A 22510-nucleotide genomic window follows, 5' to 3' on the forward strand; every position below is an offset into this window, starting at 1 on the left:
AGTGCTTCTTTCCACCTAAACTTTGCATTGTTGTGTTCCATTTCAACTGTGTTACGGTTTTCTATTAGTATTTTACTTTTATTAGAAAACACTTTTTATAGAACCTCAATTGGACATTTCCTTTATTTTGGTCCCACAGATCTATTGTTGTTCGACTGCGTTTGTGCTAGCTCACACTACTCTTGAAGAGAGCCCATCGGCCCATGTCACCATTAGAGACGAGGAAGGTGTATATTATATGTTGTGCCTGTTTCACCTTTTTGATTGAGATCACAGCTGATCTGATAGTAAGTAGTGTGCGGCTTGGAAACCTGTACTCATCCCTTTGCAACTGCAAAGCAGAAGTAATTTTGTCACAGTTGCTGCCACCTTTACAGGCTCGATACTTTATTTCTGATTTACTAACTCTACGTTTTACTCTTCAAAGTAGAATTCACTTTACTGGCTATGAGGCCGCATTGATGCTGATGTGAAGGCTAACTCGTTCATAAATTAATAACCTTTAATGAATCTCCTACCTTCTCTCTTTAGATGGTGCACTGGTGAACGAGTTATACAGCATGCTCCGTGACAAGGATCCCATCGTCATGGTCAACTGCCTTCGAGCCCTGGAGGAAATGCTCAAACGGGAGGGTGGGGTTGTCATTAACAGGCCCATAGCCCACCACCTTCTGAACAGGTTCTTATGATTTCTTAGTTTTATGTTATTTGAAGCGATGAAATGGCGAAGACCTTTCAAATCATCACCAAGAGTTCCCTGAGTGGGAAGGAGATCCTAGAGCAGACATTTTCCAATGTTTTTAATGCATGTGATGCCTTGTGCCTTGCATGGCTCATCAAGAGTGATGCTTCATTTTCAGCAGTTGGTAAGACTTCTAATACATTGATTGTCCCTTACTAGGGGATGCCATTAGCCTCCTCTTGGCGTGGCTGGGGTCTTAATCCATTTAGTTTGGTTAAACCACTCCAAGTATTCAAAGAACTTGGATCGGGATTGGTTTGAGAGTAAAGAAGCCACGAGATTTTTGTCCTGATGTGAATTCATAGAATATGTTGTAGTGGAGCGATGGTTGTGGCAGTAACACATCTCGACAGGAATAAGCAAAGCTCAGATATGGTCCTCTGTATCGATATATAATTTTGGAAAAAGACCCACAGGTAGACTTAGCTAGGCGTTTTTATTGTAACTTTGAGGATGGGATTTTATAGGAAATCTTGCGTTATAGACGCCTATGGCGCTCATGTTGCTTTTGGGCACAAAAGTGATGAGTATAGAGGGTGGGAATGTTAGGTTCTAATGAAGGAATATTTATGCACCATAGATCCTTGCTAAATTGTGGAGTTCTTGTTGGCTTTTTGGAAAATGTGTTTTTGATTCTTCAAGAAATACATGGGCTTTCTTATTTGAATAAACTTTTGATCTAGATGTTTTCACAATAAAGCCCCTTTTGTGAGAATTTTGTTTCCTAGCCTAAGTCTATGCAATGCTCATCTGCAAAGCAAACCAATTTGTTGTCTTGGCTATCTTGTTGCCTGCTAGTAAGCAGATTAATTGTTAGGCAGGAGCAGGCTAAGGTTTTACAATGTTCTGTATGCTAGATGGTGAATCTTTTAATTGACATAACTAATAGTAGGCGCATGAAAGGGTTTTTAAAGGCCCCCTCTTAACTTATCCTACAAGCTTGAAGGAACAGCCGAATGGAACCACATGAAATGTTTGTAACATATGCTGGCCTTTGAAACTCTAGACATTCTAAAGTTTTTTCGTTTTGTTTTGTCTTGCAGAATGGTAGACCTTGACCAATGGGGTCAAAGCGAAGTCCTGACGTTTCTGCTACGCTACAAACCACGCAATGAGGAGGAAGTGTTTGATATCTTGAACCTTTTGGACCCCTTTCTGAAGAGCAGCCACCCCAGCGTAGTCATGGGGGCTACCAAACTGTTCCTTATTCTTGCCACAGACTTCCCCCATGTGCAGACAGATGTGCTTGTACGAGTGAAAGGGCCACTTCTGTCGGCGTGCACGTCAGAGAGCCGGGAGCTCTGCTTCACTGCCCTTTGCCATGTGCGAGAAATTCTACACAGCATGCCAGGCCACTTCAATGGCCATTACAAGAAGTTTTTCTGTTCCTACGCCGAGCCGCATTACATCAAGTATCAGAAGATGAACATTTTGTGCGAGCTGGTCAACGATGAAAACGTGCAGCAGATATTGGAGGAGCTCAAGGTTTACTGCACAGATGTGTCAGAGGAGCTTGCACAGGCTGCCATTTTTGCAATAGGTGAGTACCTGAGACGCACGTACATACTGCAAGTCTCTGTAAATTGTGTGGTTGGTCACTGAATGATTAGTTACATTTTAATGCACAGTATTTCCACTGGAGATCTTAACAGTTTATTGGACACGTTCTGACTATGGCATTAATATGCTGATGTTTAAGTTGGAAATTGCACATCCCTGAGGGTCCACTAGTGGTAGCATAGACCACTACACTATATACTATATAGACCAATGTATACATACATTCAGGATCCCATGACAATAGTGTAAAAAAGAAAAGCAAATCATTCATTCATGTGCTCCATCCTTTAAAATATACCCCTTCCATTAACACACATTTTTCAGAGCTTTTCAACTGGTTTAACATTGTCCAACAAAATATTTCAGAATTAATTTTTGGAAATATTGAGGTGACTAAACTGCGATGCCTCAAAAAGTGCTGTCCATATGTGTTTGGTTAAAAATGGCAACCCTATTGCCAACGAGGGTTGCATGCTGACTGGGTTAAAGGGTCTTCGCCTCCACTCTACTAGGGGCTCCTCAGTTTTCATTTGTTATGAGGTGTTAAGCGACTGCAATCCCATGGTGAGGAATATTCTCACTGTCTGCTTCAAATGTATCCTAACCATGCCAACCTCTCGTCCTTCCTTCCCCTCCCCTCTTACTTGCTCCTTTCACCTCTTCACATTCAGGCCCCTTATGTCGATTTCAGGTGGGTAAGGTGCTCTACGTGAACCCTTCCTCTGAGGAAGAGGGCACTAATAATCTGAGCTGATCTCTTTGACATCCGGAATGAAGTTGTCCTTTAAGATGTAGCAGTGCCCTCCTCTGTCATCTGACATATTGTCGACTCCAACAAAAGACAGCGTAGGAATCCAGTCCGTGGAAAATACTTTCTCCTAATTCACATCCGCTTTGGCAGGAGTTGGATCACAGGGTTGCACCAGCCGAGAGCTAGAATGTATCTCCCAGCTGCTACACTTGAATAGGACAGCCCTAATTGAATCTCATTATAATTGATCTGTATTGTGTGTTTACAGGGCTGGCATCATCTTACAACCAAATAGCAAAACCTTGTTCACTCTCCAGGGCAGCCATTATGAATGAATTTTCTACACAGTACCTATAATGGAATTCAGTGGAGATGAATTCCATATTTGTTGTTGGTGCTGATAACCCAATTCGAAGCACGCACCTAAATCCCCTCCCTCAACATTAAGTGATTTTCCTCTTTTGAAGTCCAATGAAGATTTTCGAAAAATTACTTTGAGGAAAGTCTTGATTCTATTAACGTCACGGAGGCTTGCATTATGCTACCCTTTCTTTAATTGAGAAGCTCAAGCAGCCATATATACAACCATAAAGTAATAAAAACAGCACATTCCAAGGGTTGACATCTATAGCCCTCCCTTTGCTGGTATACTTCCTTTCCTCTAGGGCCGTCATTAATGTCTACCTAAATGGCACTGTCATGGTCCAGGGCTCTAAGCCTTGATAGGACCTCAACGTCCTCACTCCCAGCGAGACGTCGTTCATGGCCAGCTCTGTCGCAAGTTTTGACACTCTCCTACCAGAGGGCTACAAGATCCTCTCTATGCCCATGCCTAACCGGTCCGGTGGCAGAGTGGCCCTGATCTTCCCTGAATGGGTCCCTGCTACTATCATGCCCACTTAGTCCTACTCCTCCCTCGAATGCCTTGTCTGCAGGCTTGGTGTCTCTCCTATCCTCTCGCTGATTCTGACTGCATTAGCTTCAAAATAGGCACCCTTGTTCATCGTCGCTTTGGGACCGTCCCGTTCTACCTAAAGTGCCTAGTCTCCTGCTTCTCTCTGACCAGATCTTTGCGTTCCTCCAACCTAGCACAGATCTATTGCCCTTGATTTAAATGCGCAAATGTCTTAGGAAGATCCTTCCCTGTCTGTGCTGCAAAATATTGGAACGCTCTTCCTCTTAAACTTGGACTGGAAGTGAACACAAGGGTTTTCCGTAGAGCATTAAAAACCTACCTCTTTAATCTCCCTATTTGCTATTAGGTCAACCTTCAGAACTTGATCTGTCCAGTCTATAAGTTTGTCTAAGAGTGTAATTGTGTGCTATGATGCCCGCTGGGCTGCCAGCGCGTTATAAGTAAATAAATACAATAGAATTGAGACTTGAACTTATTTACACAACGTGTTATATTATCTGCCTCTCGTCCCCCACCGGGGATGGAGAGTACAGTCCTCGCTAGTGCAGTGCTTCCTACTCTATTTCTCAAGTAGCGCTTCCCTCCCTCCTCTTATTTAGGGATGTGTACACTTCACTTACCAAGGCTATGACTACTGTGATGTCACCGCCCCTCGTTATGCGAGCCCTCTTCAGTTTCGACTAAAAGGAGAAAATGATAAAAGCAAGACAAAAATACCACGTGGTTCACACTGTCACTTATGCCGCTCTTGCAATATTACTCACCCCCCCATGTAGTTCATGGATCAGGTGCACTGGTTCGCTATAGTCTTCTGATGTCCTCCAGGGCTGCCTTTCGCCACAATGGGTCTGCACTCGTGGGGGTGGGCCAAGGCCTGGAGCGATCAGGCAAGCCTCTGGATAACCCCGGCACTTGCTGCCTCCTTGTGGTCTGTGTAGTCTTCTGCTCCCTGCAGGCGGGCCTCGCTTGTCCTATATCATATGACATTCATAAAACGCCTGTACACAGGTGTGTCTAGGTGCAACAACACAAGGGAGAGGGGAGACAGAGGGAGGACAAAACAACAATCTTACTAGGCCTTGTGTCATTGAGATTGCGCAAGTGCGGAGAAGTGGATGAGGAGAAGTGCCAAAAAGGGGGGGGGTAGAGAAGTGCAGGTAGCCACCAACGGGTGGCTCTTAAGCGCAGAGAGGGGACTGTAGGCTTACAGATACAAACCGCAAGTGCTGGGGAGCTAGGAGGCAGTGCGAGGTGCAACTGGACATGTGGGGACCTGGGCCCAGGTTCAGAGGGTGGCAAGGTGATCAGTGCATGGACCAGACGGGTCATCAGTATGGCATGGGAGAGGAAGAGAGAAAGCAGAGGCAAAGAGGAATGTCTTGAGTTGCTTGTAGAGGTGGCTCTTCTCAAGTTTGAGAGAGGCAGGGCGGCTGTTCCAGAGGGAGGCCCCAGTCAAAAGAGATCTGCCCTCAACTCTCTGCTTGGAAACATGACTGACCCTCAGAGAGTTGGTGGTGGATGAGCAGAGAGCTCGAGAAGGGAGATGTTTAGGAAGAGAGCATTGGCGATAGTGCGGTCCTAGTCCCCAGAAAGCCTTGTGGATGATGAAGAGGGACTTGAACTTGATCCTTGCAGCCACTGGGAACCGCTGGAGAGATACAGTCCCTGGGCTTCAGGCCAAGGATAAGTCTAGCAGTCCTGTTCTGGATAAGTTGTAGAGGCAGGAAGATTTAGAAAGAGGCTGTTGCAGTAGTCCAGCCTTGAGAGGACCAGCGCTCTGGAGACAGTGAGCTTCTGGGGGAAGTGAGGAAAGGAAGAATACCTCTGAAGAGGTGCAGCTGATAGTTTGACTTCTTAGAGATGTCAGAGATGTGAAGAGAGAAGGAGAGGGTGGAGTCGAAGATGACCCCATGGTTCTTAGCCTCACAGGAAGAAGTAGGAAGAGGGCCAGAGTGGACGGCCAGAGAGAGAAAGGAAAGGCGGAAGCTGATGTTCCGATGAGGTAAATCTATACAATACCTAGCCCTATTGGCTTACTCTACCCTCGTGACCAGGTCAAGAAATCAGTTTATTAATTGACACAGCAATCATCTTCCTTCCCATGATGTTGATTGGATGCTATGCTTTATAGTTTGTATTCTCTAAACTTAATCGTTGATTGGCTGTTCCATGTGCAGTATCCTTGGAGTGAGTGACTTGATGAGTTTTGAGCAATCCCTATGTGAGGTGTGACAATCTGGCAACAAAAATTATAACTCTACATCCTTTCCCCAAGACTTCATTGGTTTGCACCAACTTAACGTTCCCACCATTATGAACTGTTCACTGACAGTTCATATTGCAACTCCTCATTGGAAACATTACTTGCTTTCTTTTCAACACTTCCTTTCTCATTACTTGTGCGTGACTTCGTTACCACTGTCTTTGACTTTACGAACTGGGCACTAAGATGTCTGTTGACTTCATTTCTTTGCAGTGATATATGTGAAGGTGTGTAAAACCAAAATACTACGAATGCATTTCTGGGGAGAACAGTAAATTGTTAAAGTTCGTAGATCTCCATGAAAGACTGTCACTAATTAATCAATTCTGTTCTAGTTGCAATGGTGCTTTATACGACTGCTGTCTTGGTGGTTGGATCTCTTTCAGTGTGGTTTTCCTGCAGGGGGTAGTGTTGTTCAATTGTAATTCCTTAACGCAGTCCCTTTTCAATGCTCATTATTTTATCCCCACCAAAGTGTGACATTCACTGTGTTACGTTTTGATGTACTGGTTAGGAACATAATCTGTTATGCCTTTTGAACACAGGCTTGGGAACTCTGCTGAGCTGATGTGTCTCGAGTAATGCGTGTTTAGTGTCTGTCTCTTAACTGAAGGGTGTTATTTCTTTGTTGCCTTTGCATGATCTCACTGCTGAAACCTCAGAGCCGGAGAATGTGTTCACCTACCTGTCTTAGCCAATTGCTGTGCAGCATTCAAGCCTGCTGTTGGAGGATATTTCTTCATGTATGTGTGCTGTTTGTAAAGGCCTGGCTGATATTTTCTGCTAATTCATGATGCTTCTTAGGTTTCAAGGATGGCTAAGCTTGTATTGAGGCCTACATATGTGTTATACATTGAATTAATACCAAGCCTACGTCATTAACTATCATGATTAGTACCTTTACTGATTTCCTAGTTAGTGTTAAATGTTGCCTTACTCATTAGGAATTGATGTGTGTGTTCATATATATGATCTGCACCTAATAGCTCACTGCTCATCACGGACGCTACTTTACTATTGCACTATTCTGGATTTGTACTTCCATGCACATTCGGGGGCGCTGGATGTAGCCCGGTCGACCCTCCCTTCTGCTCCAGGACCCTCGCTTTTTATGCAGGAAAAGCATCAGGATTCACAATTCAAGCCTACATGCAAATCTGGAGGCTGGCTTGTCTGAAAGGACAGTCAGCATTCCAGTTCGAACTGGATCCAAGCAGACACACTGCAGGAGAAAGACCAGGGGAGGTTCGGTCACCTCCCCACTTCCTGTCCTTTCAAGGCACGCAGAGAGCCTTGGCAGGCTTTTGCAAGGAAGCCCACCAAAGCAAAATATCTAGCAGGACCTCTGCCCACCCAAGTAGGCAGAATAAGGCTTAAGAAAGGACAAGTCATCAAGCTTTGGTGAAAAAAGTACAGCCCCCATTTTAGATCAGTGTTGACCCATGTGTCCCTTACCGCATCTGCGCCAGCAGCCTGCGTGTAAGATTGACAAAAATCGGTAGGAAACATCCACTGGCACGAGCCATTCAGATGAACTTGCCACTGTAACTAGAAAGTGGGAATAGGGATACATTGTGTCCCCTCAGCACTCCACTTAAGGTGGGGTGTGTTGATTTCACAAAATAAGTCAGGTAGGATAAAAAGTAGCCCCCTATCCTTGGTAACGGCTGTTATCACAAGGAAAATTAAAAAGGGCCGCCCAAGGAGCTCCCAGCAACACTGCACAGAAAGTGCAGTGTGCTGCAATAATACAATGCAGATGCCATAGAAATTGGAGGAAAGCATTACTCCAGAAAGATACAACCAAAGGGGTTGAAAAATGTTCCCTAAGGTAAAGTAAAAGACGAAGTGAGTCTAGAAAATGGTATCCACTCACTCAGGAAAAAGTCCTGCAAAACGTGCGGTGGGACTCACAAGTGGGGAGAATTACATCCAAAAAGAAAATTATACCTAACCACTCTGAACACTCAAATCTGTCCAGAAGATATTGATCAATTGTTGTCTCCCTCTCTTTCCCCTTAACTGTTGTGAAAGCATTAATTCTGACAGAAATGGGCCAAAATGTCGCCCTCACAATTGTGACGGCCGAAATGCCAGACTTTTCTTTTTTTTTTTTTAAACACCCCCTTTAAACCACATATATATGTGGGGGGTATGGGATATTATATTAATATGGAAGAGGTGCAGCGGGTGGATCTCCCCCGCATCTCTATGTGGTGTAAAGGGGGTTTAATGAAAAAAAATGTAAGTCTGCATTTTTGGCTGTCGCAATTGTGTGTGGTCGCAGTGATCACATAGATCAATTCTGACCATTTACTCAGCTGAGCAAAGTCCTCTTTCTCCCTCTGCTACCCTGCCCGTAAAGTGATAGTCCCCTCCTCCCTCTTTTGTATATGTCTACAGACAGTTTGGTCACATGTATGCAAGAAATCGACCTAATGTGTTTTTAAAAAAGTGGGCAATGGTGAATAGCCGATGTTAGGGTAGAATTACATTTTTGGGGTTCTGCAGTCTCATTTTATGGGACCCCTACTCTTCTTTTCTTTTTCCCTCTCTATTTTTGTTTTTTAAAAGTTATTTTGGTGGTCAGGGACGTCTGCTAAAGTCACCCTGCCACTACATTCTTTTCCTGTTCTTAAGGTATGTGGTATTGGGTCACCCATAAGGTGCCCAGTCCCAGAGATACCTTCCACGGGGTAGGTTGGTGGCAGATGATATTTAGTTTTGGCTTCGAGGGGTGCAAGTTGACCTACTGTATTAATAGCCCAATGTGCCTTTATGATGGCCATTGAGGTACTTATGGGTCTTTTTAAGTCCTACTCCCGTCCATTTTGATTAGGAGGCTTCCTTGGTTCAGGGAAACCACAATACAGGCCTTAAAACTGCTGTGGCAGTGGACGTGTCCCAACAACTTTTTGTGCTATTTTTGCTTGCAGGGTGTAGTCACAGCTGCGGCTATGAACAGGAGGGTCTCCTTTGTGCCAACATGGCGGCTCCTTTCATTTTTTGCCATTTCTTACATGGTTGTTCTTTCTTGGTCCTTCTTCTACCTTCCTGGGAGCGGGAGGTCCTGATTTGAGTTTCGTCTTCGGCTGGAACCCTTTGTGTAGCCGCCAAGGCTCCAGTGTGTCTGCGAGGACAGGAAGCATGGGACAATCCCAAAGCTCCGCTATCCTTTGTCGTCTAGTGTACCTGAAAGGAACCAGTTCCCACTGGGGGTCGGGGGTGGGAGGGTTGGCTGTCCTGATTGGACAGCCAACCACCCCTTTCTGTAAACTGTAGGGAGAGTTTGCAGGGAATTAATGTGAAATCCTGATAAAAGGTGATATCCCTGAGGCAGGGGGCAAGTCGACCACTGAAACAGAAGAACCGAAGAAGATGACCAGACACCTGCAGCCCCTTCCAGCAACCGCGAGAGACCACTGCTCTCCTGACCCCATTTTCGAATCCACAGAGGAGCTCCGAAGAGGACGACTCCTTCCCTTTGGCTGGTCGGACTGACTAGCCATAAGACGACCTGCAGAACGAGCCATCACCTGACGTGCTGTGACCTTCCTGGGCTGCAGACCGCCAATACAAGGGGACCTCTGACCTAATTGCAGTGCATAGTCTTCCCATGATCGAATCCTCCCAGAACTTTGGTGAGCTCCAGCTGGACCTCCAGAGGCAAGATCCCCCTCCTCAAAATTCATGCACCATAGTGCAGGACCGACGAATCGATGCATATTGACTGGGTGGTAAATGTTCATCCTTGGAGCCTGTAAAAAGTCGTCAAAACTGCAGACTGACGTGGGCGTACGAAGAATTCCATTCCAAGAATCCTTTCTCTCAACTGCTGCTGCGACATCCCTTTGAGAGTCCCTCCTTTCGTCACCACGACCAAAGAACAGGAGACCGGGTTCATCGATGCTGTACCGTGCATCATCTTCACCACAACTCTTGTACTGTGGGACTGTGAGTGGTACTTACCTCAAGCCCTTGTTGTCACTGTGTGGGGAGTGCTGATTCTGGTGTTTGGGTGTTCATTCATACCGCTCACCGAGGCCTAATGCCTGTGCGTCTTTACGGAGCCTTTTCCAAGTTCCCTGGAACCTTTTCGACTCTCAAAAGCATCATACTTACTTATAATCAATGAATTCTTACTTTGAATTTTCCGCTAATGTGCCTGACTTGTGCCCCTTCAATCTGACTTTGAAGAACACCTATCCAGATGGGGATGGACATCTGAAGCCTTTTTGCCATTGAAAAGTATTACAAGTCTTTGAAAGTATCGAACTTCTATTGCTGGCGTTGATTCAACCTTTTTATTCCTGCAACAGAACATTTTCTGAGTGACTATAACAAGTGATATTGCTTACCATTGAACTGTACATTTCCTATCTATTGGTTTAAAGTATTGCTGATGTCTTCTATTGTGTTGATTAGTTAAATAGTACTTACTCATCTGAATATAAATTTGCCTTGTGTATATAAAATGTCTATTTTACTATAACTACAAGTGTGTGAGAGTTTCTTTGGACCTATGTATTTACTGAGGTCATTGTACATACCTACATCTCAAATCCTCCTCCTAAAATAGGCCAGGCTGCTCTGCCATTCTACCAAACATCTGGGAAGTACAGACCTATGCTAAGAGTTGGGGCCTGTATACCAAGGGACAGTTGTTTAGAGTCTCACCTATGGGTAGACTTTAGGATAACTCCCCTAACATGCATTACCCTGTTGGATAACATTGATGCCGAATCCTGCACTGCTTCTTGTGCTCCTGGGGCTGCTGGGTCTTGAACCCTCAACTTGATCTCTTCTGGGTCTCCACTGGTGTCCCCTTGAGCCGATTGCGTTCTTCTTGGTACCTGTGGAAAGAAACAAGATTTACCTGGCTTTTTCCTCTGGTTTCGTATGGGCCATTCTTCGTAACACTGGAACTCTTAAAAGTGACACTGCAAGGTACTCGCCTGTAGTGACATTTGCCTAGGGCCCTCCTAAGGTCCCTGGAGTTCCCCACCAAGCCCTGGCTTTTTAGAGAGTTCCCCTGAGGTACTATGGACTTTTAAATCTGTACATTTCACTCTTGCCTAGGTTATAAATTGTATCCTTGTGTGTTGATACTGTTTCCCTCCTTGATGTGTAATGCCCTTCTGGACCTATGGACTGTCTATCTAAAATATATCATGGCCTATGGTAGCCCGCCTGCCTGTGTTGGACATTGCATTCCACTCTGCTCAACATATAAGTGCTATACTGTGTTATATGCATGTGTGGTAAGTATAATACCTCATGCAGATGGTAATAGGAAGCCTACACTAAGTTCTGTTTGGTACCTTGGGATTCTGGACCCTATACCCATTACTGTGTGTAATACTCTCTAGGGGGCTTTCTCATCTGAACGCCCATAGGTATGCGGCCTACCACCAGGTATGGGGCCTACATTTTAGGTTAAGGATTGAGTTCGTCCTTTACTGGCCATTTACGTTTTTTTACCTACGCTGGGCTCTGCAATGTGTTCTGTGTAACCTGAGTACTTGTTTTCTCCTATCATTTTATGTGTGTCTTTATAATAAAGTGTATATTTTTTACAGTGTATCGGTGTGGGGTGTTCTTGTATGGTGTCTGCTTGGGCTAATTGTACCTTCCTGCCAGCCTTCCTCCCTCCTAAAGTTAAGCCTGACTGCTCTGCTACACTTACCATTGGAGAGTCAGTCTTTCCTTTTGGGTGACAGGCTGCTCCAACTAGATGATTACACTGCCCTCGCCAGAGGGTTGTGCAAAAGCCACCCTAACAGCCGAAAAACAGACATTTTGTGAAAAAACAAATGCAGCCTATTTGGTCCAAGCAGTGGAAAGTTGACGGGTAGCCCCAGTTCCCTGTGAGCGCAGTGAAAAGGCACAGTGCCATTGTTCGTAATTTTCCAAGTCCCAGAAACTCTTTTTCATAAATAACTGTTTTGACTTTTGCTCCTGTGCATTATTTATTATGTGTCTCTTAAATATTACTATTGTGCAGGCAGCATCGCGAGAACATACAATGAAAAGTGTGTGGATATTTTAACTGGACTTCTAGAGCTGCAGCATGAGCATATCACTTCAGGTAACTTTTCTTGATTGTTTTTTTTTAAATTGCCAGTTGCTCACAGTTTAGCTGTTGATTTTATTGTTCAAGTTTTATCAGTGTTTAGTTTGTTTTGTGGGCTTGTAAGCAGCTTGTAGTGTTCCTGTTTCTTTTTTTACTAACCCCTACAGTGCCTATCTTCTTAAGTGCTGTAGGAAATATTATTTTTCAAAAGCGGCTAGACATCCAATATGCGCTCTTTAAGCACAGACCTGTACTTTCATTGGCTGCTAAATCCCTGGAGATGTGCCTCCCTCTCCCTGTTTATGCATGATAAATCACATGGATACATATGTGGGAGGCGGGTCACATGTAATTCTTCAGGCGGTAGTGTCTTAGTTCGCAGAAGACTAGTATTGGGATTCATTGCAGTAGAGTATTAATCTAAAGAACTGTGTATTGGAGAAAATTCATTTTTTGGACAATGCCTAGAATGTTTTTATATGTTGAATTTGTTAGTGTGTTTTCTAAATTTTTGACTATAATCTACAGGCTTTAATTGACAAAGATCCAGTTCTAAGAACATTTGGTTTCAAACTTACTGTATGCTTTCTGTTGAATAAATGGGTCCATATCAACTTTTGGTTTTCTTTGAATAAGGTTTCTCGTTCTTTTCTACCTCATTTTGTAATTTACAGGTTCGCATATAATGTGGAATTCTGACTATTCCTCGTGTAGTGTGTATTAGAATTTTAGCTTTGGTGCACTTTGAAAATAAACTCAATTTGTTCATTGTATGTTGTCCATATAGACATTTATGGCATGCGGGTAGTTCTTGTACACATAGTAAAGGCAGTGATCTACCTAGAACTTTTTATTTCACAGCATTCTGTCCTTTTAGGCTAAGCACAGACTATTGTGAATGGTGTTATAAGATTTGCAGTGTTTATCCCCAAAACATGTCAACGTTGTGATCTTTGCCAGATCCTTGAATGAGGGTGGACTGCAACGTGGGGGCCTGTTTACAAATAATCTTGTTTCAGGATTGAGCTTTGGTTATGTACGCCTTCTGTTGGTCATAACTTAAATCTTAAAACTGTAAATAATAATCCCAAGTATGTCAGTGCAAACCTACTGCTTTCAGATAAAATTTGAAAGTGGCATCTCGTTAATGAAACAGACCAATTTATGCCCAATAAAGGCTGCCCTAAGCCAGATTGATTTTGCATGTTGTTGGATGCAATAAAACGTTTTCAAATGTTTCTCTAACTCAAAAACAATTTCTGACCATATACCCCTTTTATCCACACATATTTGCATACCTTTGTGCTTCACTTTCACACTACACTTCGAACCTTAAAGTAAAACTTTGTGTTCACAAAATGCTTTTAGACGACTTTGACTTTATGCAAATACATGTAAAGTTTCCTTTTCCGTCCATGCACCGTTTAATCTATAGCACACGCTCACCGTTGACACATCAACAACTCTCAAGCGCACGGATTGGGATGCCCAAAGAGTCTTTGGTCCTGATTCACAGAAGTGTTTTATAATGGTGCAATCCCACAGGAAAACGCTCTGTCAATCAGGCCCTTTATGTCAATTGCAATTATTTTATGCTGTTGCAAATTACTCATTTTTCACAGGCTTAATCTTAATGGCCACTTAAAAAAATTATGTAACGTGACCCCATTGTGAATGAGTGTACCCTGTAAACCCAGTACCGCAGTGTCCTCAGACAAAGTGGGATGTAACCCGTACATGAAGGTTGGAGTGTCTTCATAAACATAGTGAGTGGGGTTTCCTCAAACCTATTGAGTGTGGTCCTCCCCTAGCATTGTGGGATGCCCACGTGTTTTGTCACTAAGTATAGCAGCCTGTCCCCTAGATAGGTAGACCAGTGTAGAATATGTTGTTTCTGAGCAGTCAGATGTTTGCTTTCAAATACATGGTGGTACACTGTCACATTCATGTTTTAAATCCTCCTGCTCTAAATTCATCTGCATTGGTTTACACTTCAGCGGTGATACAGACATTTCGGGATCTCGTGTGGCTGTCTCCTCAGTGTGCAACTGCTGTCTGTGAAGCGCTGCCTGGCTGTGAAGACACTATCCAAGATAATGAGGTATGGCATAGAAAATATTTCCAAATAAAATGAATTTTTTTTGTGAACCTGGACTTTTTTTTATACATGTTTGCCTATGTGCATAACTTTTAGTTTATTAAAATGTACTTTTATAACCTTGTATTACACCTTTTGGCATTTTGTTGATTGCTTCTTTTTTGGGTGGCAGTAACCGATCACCAACAAGTACTGTAAGGGAAAGTTCAAAAGAACCTAGTTTTCATTGCTCTATAAATATTTTACCACCAGTTGCTTAAATAGAATAAGTCATAACATATTTTTCAGGCACTGGCTTCCAGCAGACTATTGGACTGACGTGTTTTCTGGGAGGGTTCTGAATGCACCATAACTCTGATAAGATTACGCACTTGAGACCACTACAGCTGTGAACTGGCACAGTATAAAAAAGCCAATAATAATAATAGTGGGTTGCATCATAAAATCCAGCAAGAGCCCCCTCCTCCCCAACCCCCAAAGCAACCCGGAAGGGAACCTTCAACTTAAACGATTGCTTCATTACTTCTACAAAATGTTCATAGAGAAGAAGCTAATAAACTTCATGTTTCCAGATGCTTGTCCAGATGCTTGTCGTCGATTCTACCTTTGAAAGCAAGTACAGTCTTTTTCATATTACTTACAGGGCATTACAAAGGTTTATGTATTTTGCGTAGGGTTGTACCAGTCTTAAAGATCTATTTAACCCTGTGTTGCAAACTAACCAGAATAATATCATGATGTACATTGTCGAAGGAAGTAAAATGCCCTTGAAACTAAACCCTTCCAAAAACCATTTCTCTATTAATGGAAAGTGTCTTTTTATGTCATTTATTTGAGTCCCGCTTGGGTTAAAATAAACCTTTTTGCGAGTTTTTCTGTATTATGACAAGTCAATTCAGGTGAGACTGTGCCCCATGATTCTCTTGGTGTCAGAAAAGGTATTGTTCTGTGGCCTCTGGTACTGATGGGGTGCCTTAATTTAAGCATTTCACCAATTACTGATTTAGTCAGTCAACAAGTTTGTCTGAGGAAGCTTTTGACCTGTATGCCTTCGTTTAGAGAGTTTCATGTTTCAAAGAGGTATGTCCTAATGTCATGAACACAGTCCAGCACAAGCGCTCAGCCCGTTTTTCGCCGCACTAGGGTCTCACCGCATTTTCGGCATTGATAATTACCATGGCAACTGGGCAGACGCTATGCACAGAAGCGTTGCGCTGCAGTAGTCGTGTTTCCCCGTCGAACGACGTACGGATCATTGCGGTCACCTGACGGCCAACGCAACGTCACCACGTTGAGTCTGTTTCCTCCAGCTCCATAAAGAACTGCCGGCCAGGACACTTCTGATTGAAGTTAGTACCCATGTTTTTGATATCAGTCTGAATACTTATATTTTGTTCTCTGACCCCGTTTCCTCATCACGGACTGCCTTGCCTCTCGATTCTGTTTGGTTTCTGCTTCTGATTACATGGTAACAATCTTTTTGCTTTGCTCTTCGAATTGCCTCTGGATTGCCCCAGTGTATGTTCTGACTACTTCTTCTCTGAATTCGCTGGATTGGATTCTGCCTGTTGTACCATGGGAATTAGTTTAGTGCACTGAACTTCGGACGCCTTGCTGAAAACTGTGCACCATCTCGCCGTTAGTGCGTCCTCGTGCCGGCCTCGGTATAAGTCCTTACTAATCCTTCTAACCCTCCCCTCCCCCCTGCCCTTTCCAATTTTGTTTCCGTTTTCCTTGTGTATTATCGTGGATTCTTTTCTGTGGTTTCTCTTCAATTTCTCACTATTCCTATAGTGAAAACAGAGTTTTGTTTTTACACCATCAGACGACCATTTGAAATCTTGTGTGCCATATTATAAGCCTGGTGGTGTTTTTTCTTTGCTCTGTCGTTTAAATTACACTACTGTTTGTGTGTGTTTGTGTGTGTGTGTATATAATTATATATATGAGAGAAAGGTCGCCCTCATTGAGGAGACTCAGGCCTTTCCGTCTGAGTTATGCAGCTGTATAGACCCAGAGTTCAGTCCCTGGCGTATCTCCTTGGTGAGTACTGACACATAATATACAGCGTTCAATTAGCTGTTTGCTTTAAGAGGCTGTTTCCCCTAGTGAGGCTACTGCTGCTGCTTTATATTGCATTTAGGAGGGGTTGCTGCTTGATTGTTTCATTAAAGGGGGAGAACCAAACAGGACAAATGCATAAATCACAAATTAGACTTGAACAAGTACTGCAGCAGAAGGTACCAGCAGCCTAAAAGGGAGTCCAATCAACGCCAAAATACCAAGATGGAGGATACCCGATTTAAACCACCCCGAGACATGGGTAGGAGCACTGGCTGAAATGAATAATTAGGAAAGGCACATCTTGAATACACCTGGGGAAAGTGGGGCAAATACCTTGCGAGGAGATGAAACTACCAGACCCCAGGCTGATAGCGAGCAGACCCACCAATCAGCACTCTTGGAATAGCAGGTAAGCAAATATGATATGAAATGGCATTTATAACGCGCCTATATACAAGCGGTTCAAGGCGCGACGAGGCAAGGGAGGGGGAAGAGAGGGAAGACGGAGACAACGATCTTACTAGGCCAGTTGATGTTGAGATCGCACAAGTGCAGGGGTGGGGGAAAAGGCTAGGTGCAGCGGGGAAGGGTAGGGGAGCAGTGCAGTACATAGGATCATCAGTAATAATAAATGGAATAAATAAAACAATGGGTAAAAAGTGCAGCCAGCTTGTGGCAAGTGCAGGGGTAAGTGCAGACATCAAGTGTCAAGGGCTGGTGGGGGCTGTAGGGATACAGAAAAAGCCCCCAAGTGCATGGGTTGCCCGGGAGGCAGTGCAGGTCTGCAGCTGGCGGGGGAGGGAGCCTGGGTCTGAGATCAGAGGGTAGTCAGGTGACCACTGCGTTTTCAGTCTAAAGTTCAGCAGGAGAGAAAGCAGAAGCAAAGAGGAACCGGAAATGGTTCTCCAAGTTTCAGGGAGGCTGTTCGAGGGAGGCCCCAGCCGAAGAAAGAGATCTACCACCAACTCGTTGCTTGGTGAATACATTTTTCCTGTATATGTCTGACAGTTTCAAGAGACCAAGGGAAACCAGTAATGCAGATTTGGGGCACAACACACCAGTGCAGAAGGGACCCTAAGATGGTATTTCACAGTTGGGTGATTCCCAAGTTAAGGGTCGGGCCCAGGAAAACAAAGGCGTGTCGGCTGCCGTCAGTGGTAGGCTTTGATGTAGGGTTCACGCACCATCCTCGGACACTGGGTTCTGCTTCTGGGTGAGATCGGCTTGAGGGCACCACAGGAAGATTAATGAAGACATTAAATGCCATCACAAGACAAAAAATTAAAATAAAAAAATGAAGACATTAAAGTTACACAGGAGAGGAGCCACCCAAGTAGGAAAGATCAGAGGCTAATTCAGCTGTGCAGGACAAAAGACAGTGCAGCCTTCTGGAGTTTCCCAGATAAAGAAGATGGAACCAGGACCAGGACACTTACCTGATGTCCTGGGGTGAAGTCTGTGGTCGGTCAGCATGGAGAGTCTTCGGAGTCCTGGCAGCGAAGGGTCAGCCGCTTCTGTTTCGGCGATGCAGGCACAGTGTGGAACTTCAGGGAGACTAGTACTATAATCCAGTTGTCCATATTGAGTCGGGTGAAAGGTGCAGGGCAGTGGGATCCTTGTGGTCATTCTGGGGAGGCAGAGCATTGTCGTCACAAAGGAGCGTCAAAGGATGTTGGTGCAGATATTAGGCCCTTTTGGGCAGCAGGCCTTATTGGAATGTAGGTACACACTTTGAGCATTCAACAAGTGAGGGGAGAAGGGGGTCTGCTTTTATCTCTTCCCTGAGGCACTCTGTGAACACAGCACCCAATCGCACACCAAGAATCATTCACACAGTCGTGTTCAGCCAATGGTAGACCATCCCATATCGCCCGCCCCTTCTGGGAGTTTCTCTCACAAATGAATGAATCCTCACTATCAGAGGGGACATCTGCATATGACAGTTAAAATTGGTTTCAGCTGGACTACAGGTGGCAGTTTTGGCATGCAGGCATCCAGTGGCCCTAAGTGGCTACTTCCTCTCACACACGTGCACCAAGCGAGAAAGGGGATAGTCATGGGACCCCTCAGGTCGTCGAGGCAAACAAAAACAATCTCAATTTTGGGGAAATGGGGGACGGGTGGGAAGAGGGTAAAAAAAGAATCAAGTCAGGTAAAATGGAAGCCACCCTAGGGTACCATATTATACAGGTGAAAAGGCCACCGTCTGCCTAGCCACATGACTAACAGGGAGAGGCTTTCTTCTCTGGGACAGAATGGGTTCGCTTTTGGGTATCTCTACCTTTCGAATCATAAGGACTCTTATGGTAGAGCATATAAAACAGCCGCCTTCTCAGTAAAGCTTTGGGTTAAGCTTGGGTGGGGGAAAAATAAAGTCCAAAATCCCAGAAAAGCCATAAAATAGTACAGAATGCTACCACGTGAGGTAAAAAGTTGGCTTTCTGCCTAACTGAGAGGATATGGAGGTGGCTAATCCAAATAGAATTCTCTGTCAGAGAATTCAGACTTGCAGGATTGACCAACAGTGGAAGAGTGTAGAAAGAGAGTTTGCGGCTGATCCTTCTACCCAACTGCAAACCCGGTCTGTGGCGTCCATGCAGCGTTTGTTGCTTCCTGCGATCTATCTTCTGTTCTGTTTCTACCTGCCCGCCTGGTTGTTGGGGCCTTTGCAGCAGCCCGCTGTACTGGAGTATAGTCTTGCTGCTTAGCCCGCTCCTCCGGCGCAAACTGCAGCAGCGTCTACGTTGCCTGGCAATGTGCGAGGACACACTTCCTGCCTCGCTTTCGTCCCGCTTCAGCATTTTACATCTGCCTCTGGTGAAGCTTGGGCTAAGTCGGGCAAAGTCAGCCCCTGGTGTCTGCAGCTGTCTGCGGATGGGACGCGGCCTTCGATCAGTCATTAGGTTCTTCTAGGTTTTACCAGCTTAACCAGCAATGTCATCTCGACCTGCCTTACGCACCCGGGCACAAACAGATTCCAAGATTCCTGGGTCAACGCTCCATTCCATTCAGACGCTGGCAACATTGCTCACATTTACTTCTGTTTTCATCAGTATTCCTCCAGATTTCAATCCTTCAACTTCTAGACCTACCTGTACTTGTAACTCTGATAACCTTGTTTACCCTTTACGTTCTACTAGTGCTGCAGTCATTGACCTGGGACTATGGAACACAAGGTCCATCTTTAATAAATCCTCTGCTGTATTGGACCTTTTTCTTGAACTTAACTTACATTTCCTCTGCATTACAGAGGCTTGGATTCCTCCGTACAATACCACAGTCTCTGCCTTTTTGACCACTTGACAGAGTTCTTTTTGCCATGTTCCTCGTCCCATTGCTCATGGGGGGAGAGGTATTGGCATTCTCCATCTTCTTTTTCTGCTCTTTCTTCCTCTCTGGTTCTTCCTACCTATTCTTAGTTTGAATTTACCTATAATACTTTTTCAAAACCCCATCCCATTTAATTTCTTCTTGTTTATCGACCCCCTGGCTCTGTTGCTTCTTTTTGCAATGATATTGATAATCTTCTTTCTTACATTCTCCCTACCTCCACCCGTGTAATACTGCTAGGTGACTTCAATCTCCATCTTTTGTCAATAAACTCCACTCTCTCTTTTCTTTTGATTCTTGACTCTCATCCATGTATTTGTTTATTTATTACATTTGTATAGCGCACAAACAGCCCTTGGGCATCGTGGCGCTGTTACTTGCGGGGAAGCTTAGTTATAAGGATAGTACAGGTGGGTTATGCATTTACATGTTTGTACATTGATACATTTGTGCACAGAGCATAAATACATTTTGCATGATGAACCAGGAGATGCAGTTAGCATTCACATGAGGTGATTGTGGTGTTCCATCAGGCGAAGAGTGTGGTTTTCATGGCCTTACGGAACGCCATGAGTGATTCCTCAGCTTGCAGGGTTGGTGGTAGGGCATTTCAGTGTAGAGATGCTAGGTAGGGGAAGCTACCGCCGCCTGCTCTGGCTCTCCTCCATCCTCTTCTACTCCTCCATCCTCTTCTACTCCCCCATCCCATATCTCTGGCTCCTGTCCTGATCTAATTTTTATTTCATCCTTTTTGGCTTCTCCTGTGTCTTCTCTCCCAGTCCATCTCTCTGATTACCATCTTCTTTCTGTATCACTGTCTTCTCAAGTCCCTGTGACTTCCTCTGCTTTTTATCCTATGTCATCCTTTTCTCTGTGTGATTTCTGCAATTTTGACCCTTCATTCTTTATTTCCACTTGTACCTCTGATCTTCCTCCTCTTTTTTCACTTTCATCTCTTAACACCTGACGAGGTTGCCTCCTCCACTTCCTCGTCTTTCTTTGTCTTTACGTGCTTTACCCTTTATCACCCTTCCGTCCTTCTCACAAGCCTTCCCAACCTTGTCTATCCCCTCATCTTTGCTCTATGTGCCTTTTGCTCCGTTGCCTTGAAAGAGATTGACTTAAGACCAAATCAACGGCTAATCTCTCATATTTTTCTTACCATGCTCTCTATGATGACTGTCTATTCTCTGCTAAACGTCTCTACTTTGATCTTTTACACCCTCAATCTGCCCACTCTAGGCGTCTTTTTCAAATTCTCTCTCGGCTTCTGTCTCCCCCTACTCTCGACTATTCTGCTCATTCTACTCTCTCCGCCTCTGACTTTGCCCAATTTTTCTCCTCTAAGGTAACTCTCTCCATAATGACATTGAAGCTTCTATTTCATCTGACGTTGTGACTCCCTATACCTCTGCTCCCTCACTTCTATGTTCTGCTTTCAACCTATCTCTAACACTGATGTTTCTTTTCTATTAGCTAAAGCTCACCCGACTGCCTCCCCTACTGACCCAATCCCTTCCGCAATTATTCATAAGGTTTACCCTTATTAGTGTATTACCTTACCTTCTTTTTTCAATGTTTGTCTCTCTACTTCTACTTTTCCAACGTCCTTCAAACATGCTTCCATCATCCCAATTTTAAAGAAACACACCGCTGATCCTCTGATTGTCTCAAATGTTTGCCCTATTTCCCTATTACTCTATCTTTCTAAATTACTGGAACGATTGGTCTATTCTCAAGTCTCCACTTTTGTCTCCAACTCTTCTATTCTTCCACAATTCCAATCTGGCTTTCACCCTCTCCACTCCACAGAAACTGCCCTCCTCTTTTGCACGAAAACTGAAGTCCTCTTTTTTCCAGCTAATAACCCCTCTGCTCCCCTGTCCTTTATCTCTTTCCCTCCATCCCAGCTTCCAACCCCACCCACAGGCCGAAAATCGTGGCCTCCACTTTGACTCCAGTCTTTCCTTCTCTCATCACAGTTCTCTAACTTCACGCGCCTGCCGCTTTCACCCACACAATATTCATGAAGCACAGCCATGTCTCACTTTTCAAGCTTCTTAACTCCTGATTTCCTCATTGATTTTTTTTTTTCCCGACTCTTTATTGTTCGTCTGCTCTCTTTGGACTTCCTAATTCCTGTCTTGACCCTCTCAAATCTGTTTTTAACTCTTCTATCCACCTTCTCTCTCCTTTCTTTCTGAGATTCCGACAACTCTTCGCTTACCATTCTTAGCTGGTTAATTTTCTCTGCCTTTCCTTCAAATCCCTCCATGGTCTGGCTCCCAACTATCTCTTTGCTCTGATATCCTTCTATACTCCTTGTTCTCTCCGCTCTTCTTCCCAGTCTCTACTGGTGGCACTGCGTCCAGTAGTGATCAATCCCGCTTTCGTACTTTACTGCTTTTAGCCCCTCTTCACTGGAATGCTCTTTCTTACTCTCTTCATTCTATTTCAGTCTATTCTTAATTTCATAGGTCGCTGAAGTCTCACTTGCTGCAACATCCTTGATTGATTGTTTTTCAGAATTTTTGTTTACTTATTTAATTGTACCGTTCCTTGTTCTCTGTACAGTGCCTTGGCGTAAGGCACTATATAAAACACAAATAAAATACAAACCCACCAGCGCTGAAAGTTTGTAATCTTGAGAACATTGGGGAGATCAGGTAGCGGTCCGAAGCTCAGAAGGGGCGTTGTAATTTCCACACGCTGA

At 44.3% G+C, this 22510-nt stretch overlaps 1 protein-coding gene and 1 long non-coding RNA gene across 3 annotated transcripts in view; one reads left to right on the plus strand and one right to left on the minus strand.

Annotated features, from left to right (window-relative positions):
• The window catches only part of AP4B1 (adaptor related protein complex 4 subunit beta 1), a 92738-nt gene that overhangs the window by 18956 nt on the left and 51272 nt on the right, over nucleotides 1-22510 (plus strand). For both annotated transcript variants that reach the window (XM_069633368.1, XM_069633369.1), the window contains exons 5-8: nucleotides 532-679; nucleotides 1786-2282; nucleotides 12237-12320; nucleotides 14303-14406. In XM_069633368.1, the coding sequence (XP_069489469.1) occupies nucleotides 532-679; nucleotides 1786-2282; nucleotides 12237-12320; nucleotides 14303-14406 (833 nt within the window). The remainder of the gene's footprint in view (nucleotides 1-531; nucleotides 680-1785; nucleotides 2283-12236; nucleotides 12321-14302; nucleotides 14407-22510) is intronic.
• The window catches only part of LOC138520939 (uncharacterized), a 212172-nt gene continuing 207568 nt past the window's right edge, over nucleotides 17907-22510 (minus strand). The window contains exon 3 of the long non-coding RNA XR_011282893.1: nucleotides 17907-18094. This is a non-coding gene — a long non-coding RNA (uncharacterized lncRNA). The remainder of the gene's footprint in view (nucleotides 18095-22510) is intronic.

The sequence above is a fragment of the Ambystoma mexicanum genome, chromosome 13, assembly GCF_040938575.1.
Source record: "Ambystoma mexicanum isolate Mex_15411 chromosome 13, UKY_AmexF1_1, whole genome shotgun sequence".
Classification (NCBI taxonomy): Eukaryota; Metazoa; Chordata; class Amphibia; order Caudata; family Ambystomatidae; genus Ambystoma; species Ambystoma mexicanum.